Source organism: Ranitomeya imitator, chromosome 6, assembly GCF_032444005.1.
Source record: "Ranitomeya imitator isolate aRanImi1 chromosome 6, aRanImi1.pri, whole genome shotgun sequence".
Taxonomy (NCBI): Eukaryota; Metazoa; Chordata; class Amphibia; order Anura; family Dendrobatidae; genus Ranitomeya; species Ranitomeya imitator.
Genome location: NC_091287.1, coordinates 248,026,057 through 248,038,111, shown reverse-complemented (window position 1 = coordinate 248,038,111; position 12,055 = coordinate 248,026,057). Strand labels below are relative to the sequence as shown.

Genomic DNA, 12,055 nt, shown 5'->3' with positions numbered 1-12,055 from the left:
CCTCGCTGTTCAAAAAGATCAGTTCAGGACATAATGTTCGGTATACTAGAACAAAAAAAGAGGAGATCTTTCCCCCTAAATGAGAAAATCCAATCCCTAATTAAAAAAGAGAGGAAGAAACGAGAGAGAGAGGGCCTTTTATCCACAAAGAGGAAATATTGATTCGATTACCCGCCATGTTCTTTTTGGGAGAAGGCGCCAAAATTAGATGTGGCAATTGCCATGGCTTCCAAAAAGTTTTCCCTTTCCTTGGAGAACATGGGGGTATTGAAGGATCCATGGACAAAAAAGCGAATACCTTCCTGAAGTGGCCATGGAAGGCAGTCGGGGGGAGAGGGGGGCTAAAACCAGCGGTAGCTGTCATTTATACTGCCAGGTCACTGATGGTCTGGCTATACCAGCTAGAATCACAGCTAAGAGCGAGAACCTCTAGAGACACTATACTTGACTCCATCCCAGTAATGAAAGGAGCTGCTGCTTTCTTGGCTGATGCATCGGTAGACTCGGTCAGGCTGGCAGCCAGATCGGCAGTCTTTTCTATTGCAACCCAGCGAGCCCTCTGACTTAAATGTTGGCCAGGAGATCTCCAAAGTCAAGACTATGCTCCATTCCTTGTGAGGGTGAGTTCTTGTTCGGGCCTACGCTTGATGATATTTTGGATAAAGCGGGGAATAATAAAAAACACTTCCCTATCCTCTCCAATACCTTATAGGAAATCCTTTTTGAGTAGGAAATTTATCTGGAGGAAGCCCCCCAGGAACCTAGATAACTGGGAGTATAGAAGGGGGAAGACCAAGGGGTTCTTGTTTAACAGGCCCCCCAATGACAACAAGAAGACCTCCCAATAAGAGTTTTCCCCAGGTGGGGGGAAGGTTATCTTTCTCCCATCCTGGGAAAGAATGTCCAACAGCTCTTGGATCTTAGACCTAATAAAATCAGTTCAAAAACTTCACTTCCTCTCTCCTCCCCATCCAAATTTTATGACGACACCCCAGTGATCTTCAAAGGAAGAGCAACTAGCCTTAGAGCACTAGGTTCTGGGTCTGATAGGGAAAGCAGTCCTTCAAGAGGTCCCTTACTGGGAAAAAGGCAAAGGATTCTACTCCCCTCTGTTAGTGAGCAAAAAGCCAGATGGAACGTTCAGGACAGTCATAAATCGAAAGAAGCTAAGCAAGTTACTGAAAATCCAAACCTTCAAGATGAAAACAATAAAAATGTCAGTATAAATGCTGCTTCTGGACTGTTTCATGACTATTCTGGACCTAAAGGACGTATACAATCACATCCCCCCCATCCACAGAGACTACCGGAAATTCTTCAGAGTATCGGTCCCGATAAATGGAGTAGTAAAGCACTATCTGTTCACGGCCCTCCCATTCGGTCTAGCCATAACTCCATGGGTGTTCACCTAGATAGTGGCAGAGGTAATGGCACACTTGAGGGAACAAGATATCCTAATTGTCCCATACCTAGACTATTTTCTGATCATAGGCAACTCGCCCCAGCATTGCAAGAACCAACTAGAGAAAGTCATGGATTGCTTGGCCAACTTAGGCAGGCCTTTGAATCTAGGGAAATCCAAAACTGTGCCGAACCAAGTGCAGTAATATCTGCACTAAACAAAGAAAGTTCAAAAAATCATAGCCCTGATAGCTCTGATAAGGAACTTCCCCTCTATGACCTTGCGGAAAGCGATGTTCCTTCTAGGTTCCATGACTGCCTGTATTTCCGCCGTTCAATGGGCTCAGATACACACCAGAGATTTGCAGTGGGAAATCTTATCAGCCGAAAACTCTCTAACAGGGCATTTAGAAGGGAAGTTAACCTTGTCATCAGAAACTGTACTTTCTATAGAATGGTTGATGAGGATAAACAACTCTGGGCATTCTGTGGGCATTCTGTGGGCATTCTGTGGGCGATTTCAATCTCTCAAGTTCTAACCATAGACGCAAGCCCCAGGGGTTGGGGGGGGGCTCACATGAACGACCAGATAGCTCAAGGAGGTCTGATCAGAGGACCTAAGATCAGTGTCCTCAGACATGAAGGAACTATTGGCAGTGAAGGTCCCCCTTTTAGAATTCTTGAACACTTTCCAGGGACACTAGGTAAGAGTATTCTCGGACAACCGGATAAAGGTAGCATACCTAAATCACCTGGGAGGAACCCGGTCCCGCCCTCTCATGAAAGTGACAAGGTCCATTTTTCAGTTAGCCAAGGACAACTTGGGGTCTCTATCTGCACTCCACATAAGAGGGACAGAAAATGGCAAGGCAGATTTCCTGAGTCGGACCCAGCTGAGACAGGGCAAGTGGGAACTGAATCAGTCAGTGTTCGATCAGATCGCAGAAAGGTGGGGGTGTCCTTCCATAAATCTACTTGCCATCAGTCAGAACAAGAAGGCAGATGCATTCTGCTCAATAGCCCCCAAAGAGAACCCCATAGCGCTAGATGCCTTCATGATTCCATGGGACCACCATCTAGCCTATGCTTGTCTTCTGATTGCCCTCATTCCGGCGGTTCTGAGGAAAATCCGGGAAGACAGGGCAACAGTGATCTTAATAGCCCCCTTTGGCCAAAGAGGACGTGGTTTTCTTGGCTGAGGATGACATCCATCTCCGACTCCTGGATACTTCCGGAGCTTCCGAACCTTCTTTCTCAGTTACTGGTTCTTTATAATCAGGTAACAAACTTACACATGACAGCCTGGAATTTGAGAGGGCTCTCCTGAGTAATAAGGGATGTTCCCCGAACTTAATCTCCACATTGCTACAAAGTAGAAAACCTGTAACCAACTGTATAGGAAAACATGGAGAAAGTTCCTTTCAGCATCAAGTTCCAAGTTAAAACGAGGGGTTCCACTAACAGCTATCTTAGAGTTTCTACAGAAGGGACTGGAACACAGGCTAGCTACAAGTACTTTAAAGGCTCAAGTCATAGCATTAGGGGCCCTATACAATCACGACCTGGCTGGGAATCGGTGGATATCCAGATTCATCAAGGCATTGGCCAGGTCTAGACCCATTCCCTCTCTGAGTACTCTTTCTTGTGATTTAAACTTGGTCCTTACAGCCCTGATCAAACCTCCTTTAGAATCTCTGGCAGAGGCTTCGCTGAGAATCCTGTACCTAAGACATCACTTTTAGTAGCACTCACATCAGCTCATAGGGACATTACCTGCTGGCTCTCCCTTCACACAAGTCTTGGAGTTATTCTCAAGACCGACCCAGCCTACCTACTGAAAGTAGTGTAGCATTTCCATGTATCTCAGGAGATCTCCCTCTCTTCATTTTGTCTCAATCCCAAGAACAGGGAAAAAAGAGTATTACATACACTAGATGTCAGAAGGTGCCTAATCCAATACCTAGCAGCCACACGAGAGTGTAGGAAGGATAGATCTCTCTGTGTTCTTTCAGGGACCTCGTAAGGAGCAAAAAGCTTCTAAGGGCACGTTGGCGACATGGATAAGGGACACCATCACCCTGTCATACCCCTCATGTGGGGTGGCCACCCAGGAGAAACTGAAAGCTCATTTGATGAGGGCAGTGGCAGCCTCCTGGGCGGAAAGAGCTGGTTCCTCAATAGAGCAGATATGTAGAGCTGCAACGTGGTCTTCCCCCTCTACATTCTTCAATCACTATCGGCTGGATCTAGCCTCTTCTTCAGACCTTACTTTTGGTAGAAGGGATCTGGAAGCGGTGGTCCTTTCCTAATGATACATTCTCTGCAATTCTCTCCGTGGTGCCATCATGGTGGAAGGAGAAAGTAATAAATACTTACTGGTAACGGGATTTATCGGAGCCCATGACAGCACCTGTACATTCCCTCCCTTCACATGTGGGTGTGCACACTTATTTTTCGTTATTTATATGTAGTCACATGGTGTTCCTGTTAAGCTTCATAGTAATGTTGAGTATTGTGTTATTAACCTGGAGGTCCTCTCGTGCTCTGTAAACAACTTATGCGGGAGAGAGGTACCGTCCTTTTTTTCTGAAGGTTTCCTGTCCTTGAAGGGCGGATCCCCTTTCTCCGTGGTGCTGTCATGGGCTCCGAGAAATACTGTTACCGGTAAGTAACTACGTCTTTTGGGCCACTAAACTTTATCAACATGCACAAGAGACAGCAAAAATGCAGCAACACCTGCTTTTTATAAGCAGCTTTAGTGTTTTTTCTATGTAATATAGCTAGTGTTATACAAGTTTAATTTGATGTGCATGTGTACGGATGTAACTGGAAGAATTAAATTGTGTTTACTTCTAGCTTCACAATGCAGCTACAACACTGGCATCTGACTTATTAAAATACCATGCTGACCACATTGTCCTAAAAGCTTTGAAAATAGCTGGAGCAGAAGGAAACCTAGAAGCAGTGGCAGAGTATACTTGCAAGTTGTCGGAACAAAAGGAACAACTTGTAGAGGTAAGTTTTAGCAACTGAATGATTTACTGTCTGACCGTTTTACTACCTGTGGCCTGTATGTGTCTACAGCTATATTGTCCCAGAATCTACTGATTTCTTTGGTTGTGCTTAAGAATATAGATGTATTTTCTTTTTAAGTAATTTTAAAGCACAATACAACTAAATGTTTGTACGCTTAGTAGTGAAAATTTCTGAAAAAATAGTCCTCTCATTTGGCTACTAGGAGTGCTGAAAGAATATTGAGTTTATCATTTCCACTTGTTGATGACACAAGTACTCTCAATGCTACCTCTTGGCCCTCAGGGCCAAGGTTGTAGTTAGCAGTTCAGCCTATCCGTTATTGCAGACAGAGGTAGAGGAGAGCCGTAACAATATCCTTGTTGTTATTCTGGTTACTGGAAGTATGAACCCGTATTTATAATTTGCTGCCCTTATGAAGGGCAGTATAACAAGCCGACAGATATGCTGTAAGCAACAGGTATAATGTAATTAGTATGTATTCAGGGCAACTTTGATGCAGTGTTGTCAGTGTATCTTAGCTAAAGCTAGGGATAGATATACAAAATACAAAAAAAAGTAAAATGAGAAAGAGACCAAATTATCACACCAAAATGACAAAAGGAGAAACTAAGAATCCCAGACTTGCATAGCTGACTTGGGCTACTTTCACACATCAGGTTTTCGCTGTCAGGCTAAATCCGGCTAAATTAAAAAAAAGCGGATTCGGCGAATGTTGCCGCCGGATCCAGTTTTTTCCCCATAGACTTGCATTAGTGCCGGATGACATTGCGTTTCGTCCGGTTTTTGCCGGATCCGGCAAATCTGCCGTTTCCGGTTTCTGGAAAAAAAAACGTCCATAGCAACGGCGAAAAAGCCGGAAGCTGTTTGCTAGAATGGGAGCCGGATCCGGAAAATGACGGATTCTGGTTTTTTAAACTGAGCTTGCTCCAAATTTTTTTTAATCCAATAATCTAGATATCATAGCCGGATCCGTCAAAATACCGGATCCGTTGCATCAGTTTTTCACAATCTGCGCTGGATCCGGTTTTTCCAACATTCGCTGGATTGAGCCTGATGCAAAAAACCTGATGTGTGAAAGTAGCCTAACTATGGTATTTAAATAAGCTAGTCCACTTTTGGGAACAACTTTTTTTCTTACCTTAAAGCAGTTTTACCACGAACATAGTACGTTTAATTAATAGATCTTGGAACAGTAATAATTTCCACAATTAGATGTGTTTAAATAAAATATTCCTGTGCTGAGACAATCTTATAAATGTGCCCCTGCTGTGTACTGTGTAATGGCGGTGTCTGACCATACAGGGACATGGTCTGATCATAGCACATCTCCTGGGGGGGGGGAAGCAAAAGAGTATACAGACATTACAGCAGGGGATCACAGTGGATTCTTTTTGGGAGACAAAACATTTCCCAGCCTGTTTTTAAGCAGTGTTTTACCTCAAAGAAAGAAAGAAAGAATTTTGTGATCCCGTGCTGTCCTGTCTGTATACTCTTTTACTTCCTCCACTTACCATTCGCTGTGGTATGATCAGACCATGTTCCTGTACAGTCAGACACTGCCATTACACAGTACACAGCAGGGGCACATTTATAAGATTATCTCAGTACAGTAAGGGTACCATCACACAGTGGCATTTTGATCGCTACGACGGCACGATCCGTGACATTCCAGCATCGTAACAATATCGCTCCAGCGTCGTAGACTGCTGTCACACTTTGCAATGTACGACGCTGGAGCGATAATTTCATGACGTATGTGCGATGTAGAAGCCGTTGGTTACTATGCGCACATCGTATACAATATCGTGCACACCTTTGTTACACCATGCGATCATGCCGCCACAGCGGGACATTAGACGACGATAGAAAGTTTCAAATGATCTGCTACGACGTACGATTCTCAGCGGGGTCCCTGATCGCAGGAGCGTATCAGACACTGCGAGATCGTAACTATATCGCTGGAACGTCACGAATCGTGCCGTCGTAGCGATCAAAATGCCACTGTGTGACGGTACCCTAACATTATTATTTAAACACATCCAATTGTGACTTATTATTATTCCAAGATCTGTTGACTAAAGAATTAAAATTAACTTTGTTAATGGGAAAAACCCCTTTTAATGCATATACTGTATTTGGGGCTAAAAATCAATTTTTGCATTTGGGTTTTATTAACCCCTTTCTGTCCTCGGACGGGATAGTATGTCTGAGGTCAGAACCCCCGCTTTGATGAGGGAGCCGGCAATGAATCCACATCAAAGCCGGGACATGTCAGCTGTTTTGTACAGCTGACATGTGCCCGCAATAGAGGCAGGTGAAATCGCGATTCACCCGCCGCTATTAACTAGTTAAATGCCACTGTCAAACGCAGACAGCGACATTTAACCGGTGCTTCCAGCCATCTGGGGACGGAAATGAGCGCATCACCGTCCCCCGTCACATGATAGGGTGGGTCAGCGATGCTCCTGCATAGTAACCATAGAGGTCCTTGAGACCTCTATGGTTACTGATGCCGGTTTGCTGGGAGCGACACCCTGTGGTCAGCGCTCATAGCAAGCCTGCAATTCAGCTACATAGCAGAGATCTGATGATCGCTGCTATGTAGCAGAGCCGATCGAGTTGTGCCATCTTCTAGCCTCCCATGGAGGCTATTGAAGCATGGTAAAAGAAAAAAAAAATGTGAAAAAGATTAAAAAAAAATATAAAAGTTTAAATCACCCCCCTTTCGAAAGGGCAGCGAAAAACAAAAATGCAAAACCTAAAAAAGCTGGGGTCATGAAGGGGTTAAAGGGAATCTGACAACTGACACACACGGCCCAGTCCTCAGGCAGCATGTATCAGTCGCTGGCTGTATGATTTCAGCCATGGACAGTGCCTTTGCGAAAGTTTTCTGCTCCCTGGAACTTTTCAACCTTTTCCCACATATCATGCTTCAAACATAAAGATACCAAATGTAAATTTTTGGTGAAGAATCAACAAGTGGAACACAATTGTGAAGTTGAACGAAATTTATTGGTTATTTTACATTTTTGTGGAAAATCTAAAACTGAAAAGTGGGGCCTGCAATATTATTTGGCCCCTTTAACTTAATACCTTGTTGCGCCACATTTTGCTGCGATTACAGCTGCAAGTCACTTGGGGTATGTCTCTATCAGTTTTGTACATCGAGAGACTGAAATTCTTGCCCATTCTTCCTTGGCAAACAGCTCGAGCTCAGTGAGGTTTGATGGAGATTGTTTGTGAACAGCAGTTTTCAGCTCTTTCCACAGATTCTCAATTGGATTGAGGTCTGGATTTTGACTTGGCCATTCTAACACCTGGATACGTTTATTTGTGAACCATTCCATTGTAGATTTTGCTTTATGTTTAGGATCATTGTCTTGTTGGAAGACTAATCTCCATCCCAGTCTCAGGTCTTTTGCAGACTCCAACAGGTTTTGTTCAAGAATGGTCCTGTATTTTGGCTCCATCCATCTTCCCTTCAATTGTAAACAAACAATTTTAAGCCCAAACAATGATGCTGCCACCACCATGTTTGACAGTGGGGATGGTGTGTTCAGGGTGATGAGCTGTGTTGCCTTTACGCCAAACATATCATTTGGCATTATTGCCAAAAGGTTCGACTTTGGTTTCATCTGAACAGAGCACCTTCTTCCACATGTTTGGTGTGTCTCCCAGGTGGCTTGTTGCAAACGTTAAAGGACATTTTTTATGGATATCTTTGAGAAATGGCTTTCTTCTTGCCACTGTTCCACAAATGCTAGATTTGTGTAGTGTACGACTGATTGTTGTCCTATAGACAGACTGTCCCACCTCAGCTGTAGATCTCTGCAGTTCATCCAGAGTGATCATGGGCCTCTTGGCCATCTCTGATCAGTCTTCTCCTTGTTTGAGATGAAAGTTTAGAGGGATGGCTGGGTCTTGGTAGATTTGCAGTGGTATGATACTCCTTCCATTTCAATATGATCACTTGCACAGTGCTCCTTGGGATGTTTAAAGTTTTGGAAATCATTTTGTATCCAAATCTAGCTCTAAACGCCTCCACAACAGTATCACGGATCTGCCTGTTGTGTTCCTTCGTCTTCATGATGCTCTCTGTGCTTCAAACAGAACCCTGAGACTATCACAGAGCAGGTGCATTTATACGGAGACTTGATTACACACAGGTGGATTATATTTATCATCATTAGGCATTTATGACAACATTGAATCATTCAGAGATCCACAATGAACTTCTGGAGTGAGTTTGCAGCACTGAAAGTAAAAGGGCTGAATAATATTGCAAGCCCCACTTTTCAGTTTTTGAATTTCCACAAAAATTTAAAATAACCAATAAATTTCGTTCAACTTCACAATTGTGTTCCACTTGTTATTTCACCAAAAATTTACATTTAGTATCTTTGAAGCATGATATGTTGGAAAAGGTTGAAAAGTTCCAAGGGGCCGAATACTTTTGCAAGGCACTGTATATGTGACTCGGAAACGATGCGGTGTTTCAGAGAAAAATTTAGTTTGACAGAGGGCAGGGAGTAACTGCTGGGAACCAACCTGTCCGACTATTCTCCCGTCTATCTCGGTCTCCGGCGGCATCTCCCCACCCATTGTCCACTCCCTAAGAGAATAATAATAAAATGTTTCAGATTTTCTGTTTTTTTTTTTTTGTTCTTACTACAAATGGTGGATTGTTACAGTATAGCACATCACCATTCTACTGTTGACACATGGAATGTACTGTCGGAGTAAGATGATATTGTTCCTGTTAAGCTGCAGACAGTTGAAGATACCACTGTAAATGATGGGGGTAACAGTTATGACCTAAAGCTATATTAATTGTTTTTGTCTTGGTGCTTCATACTGAATCATAACATAAGGGCATAGACATTTTTCATTACTAAGGAATTTCTTCTCTTGCTTGCAGACTTGTCGGCTGTTGAGACATGTTTCAGGCACAGAACCTTTGGAAATCACATGTATTCATGCAGAAGATACGTTTCAGGTGACTGGTCCTCAGGTATGGAAAGCTATGAAATCCTGTTTTGCCTTTTTGACATTGATAGAGAAAAAACAAGCAAACAGTTAATATGCAGTTAATATGAGGTGACACTGCAGTCATTATGAACGGCAAAAGCAAATCTAATTAAGAAGACTCGACAACATAAAACGTCTTTGTTTATGCAGCAACTCGACTTTAAACAATAGCAGAATTTACCAACGGGTAATTACGGATTTTACAAGTCAGAATCACTGCCAAAGTTTATCTATCCCTTACTGAAGTGCTTTTAGTGAGAAGAAACATGTAACTGGAGCACAGGAGCTGGCACTCTGCTAATGGTGCAGGAACATAATGTGACCTGGCCTAAAGGGAAAGGAGACCGTTTTATTAACTCCATCAGATTATTTCCTGCCTTATGGAGGCCAATAATGTGAATATTTGCGTTACCTGATATCTCTTAGAAATGCTTCTTTCCAGAAGGCACAGATCCCTCTGTTCATCTTCATACAATCTGGTCATCGAGGAGTAGATTTGAAGGACAATGATTGTGCCACCCTTATTTTCGTTTTGGATCTAATTGCCTCTCTTTATCGTTATACATGGCTACTTTTTTTTACAGTGATAGAAACTGCAATATGTTATCTGTGCTAATCATTAGAAATATTCTTTATATTACATTATCTGGTCAAAATTCTGCTATACATGAAAAATGGTGCTAAAGGTGGCGGCTTTCCCTGGCCAACGTTGGTGGCGATATGTGTTTCTCCACCCCCAGCTTGTCATTACTGGCTCAGTGATATCGTATATTTTCCAGGTCACCACCTGACAGCACCCTGGAGGTCGTCCTTCTTATCCATAGTGGGACAGGAAACCACGAGAGTTTAAACGGACCCTCCCCCTTCCACCCTTCAGCGTTTTTCCTGTCCCACTGTGGATGGGAACGACGAGAGCTCCGTCTGTCCCATGCAGGTGGTGAGGATCGGTGGGTTTGGCCTCTTCCTTCCCACTGCAAGACCCTGCTTAGCTGAAACCTGAGTAATGGGGTCCCTCAGCAGCACCGGTGTAGCGCTGCTCCTGGTGACGGGTCGCTTCCCCCTGGGGGGGCTCTTGACCCTGGACTGGATGTAGCCCTGATGTACCTGCGTCCGGACGCCTCTGCAGGGTGCTCCCTTGACAAGCGGATCCCGGGGTGAGTGCAGGCCATAGTGAGGACATGAGCCGCGGTGTCTGTGGCCAGGAGTGCGGACCGCATCGGCTTCCTGGAGAGTCACTTCCGGTTCACGTCTGCTGCGCGCGTCACTTCCGGGTCGCGGCCGGCAGCATGGAGCAGCGTCCTCTTCCCTCCTACTCTCCGCGACGTAAGGAGGCTCCGGGCAGGCGACAGCGACACTAAGGATATAAAAGGTATGTGTGAAGACCGCTGAGTCCTGCGCTATCTGATTCTGCATGTGTTCAGTGGGTGCCAGCCTAGTGCAGCAGCATGGAGGATACGAGATCAGAAACACTGCAGGAGGGCCCGGCACATGTAAGTCCCCGGCTGGGGGTCTGCTCCCTATAATTTCAATAATTGTATGAGCCCATCAGGTGTTTATATTATCTGTTGTAGGCCCCGTCGGTGGCTAAGAAGCCCGGCAAGTGTAAGAAGTGCCCCATCTGTGCTCAAAGACTCTTGGCAGAAATCGCTTTGTGAATCTTGCACCAGCCGTATTGTGGGAGAAGAGCAAGCTTCCCTGATGTCAAACATGAGAGCCATTGTCAGAGAAGAGATGCAGGCCTCGATATCTGGCTTAACCTTTCCCCAGCCCATCCAGTCTGACCCTCAGGATCCACAGAGATCTAGGAAAAGACAGAGAGAATCGGATCGGTAATCCGAGGACAGCTCTTTTGATTCAGATCTGGATGATGAGGAGTTGATCAGGGAGCCTCCTGAAAGAGGGAATAAATATTTGTTCTCATCTAATGATATAGATGAGCTCCTAGAGGCAATTAGACGGACTATGCAATTTGAGGAGCCTCTTAACTTCAGTCAGTTCAAGACGAGATGTTTGGGGGGCTAAGTTCTCAGACTTCGAAAGTCTTCCCTGTAAATGCCCATATTCGTTCTATGATCTTAGAAGAATGGGAAGAAGCAGAAAGGAGGATATTAATTCCTAGAGACTTCGCCTACCATTTGATCATGAGGAGGTCAAGGAGTGGGAAGATATCCCCAAAATTGACATTCCGCTTGCAAAAGTGTCTAAAAGAACCGCCATTCCATTCGAGGACTCCTCTAACTTAAAGGAGCCAATGGACCGTATGGCGGATGGGCTCTTAAAAAGAACCTGGGAAAGTTCAGCGGCTGTAATCCGCACAAATATTGCGGCGACATCTGTGGCGCGAGCCATGCATTAATGGGTAGATGACTTGAAAGATCAATTGTCAGCTAGAACCCCCAGAGAGTCTATTATTAAAGCTATCCCTCTACTGAAACTAGCAACTGGCTTTCTTGCAGATGCTACTGCAGAATCGGTTAGGTTCACAGCTAGAGGCCAGTTTTTATCAAATGCAGCCAGGAGGGCTATATGGTTAAAGAACTGGTCAGGGGATGTTCATTCAAAAAATAATTTGTGCTCCATTCCCTTTTCA

General features: G+C 44.3%; 1 protein-coding gene across 1 annotated transcript in view; it reads left to right on the top strand.

Moving 5' to 3' along the window:
- Positions 1-12,055, top strand: part of CTNNAL1 (catenin alpha like 1) — a 412,273-nt gene that overhangs the window by 316,150 nt on the left and 84,068 nt on the right. The window contains exons 9-10 of the mRNA XM_069730576.1: positions 4,258-4,416; positions 9,356-9,448. Coding sequence (XP_069586677.1) covers positions 4,258-4,416; positions 9,356-9,448 — 252 coding nt within the window. The remainder of the gene's footprint in view (positions 1-4,257; positions 4,417-9,355; positions 9,449-12,055) is intronic.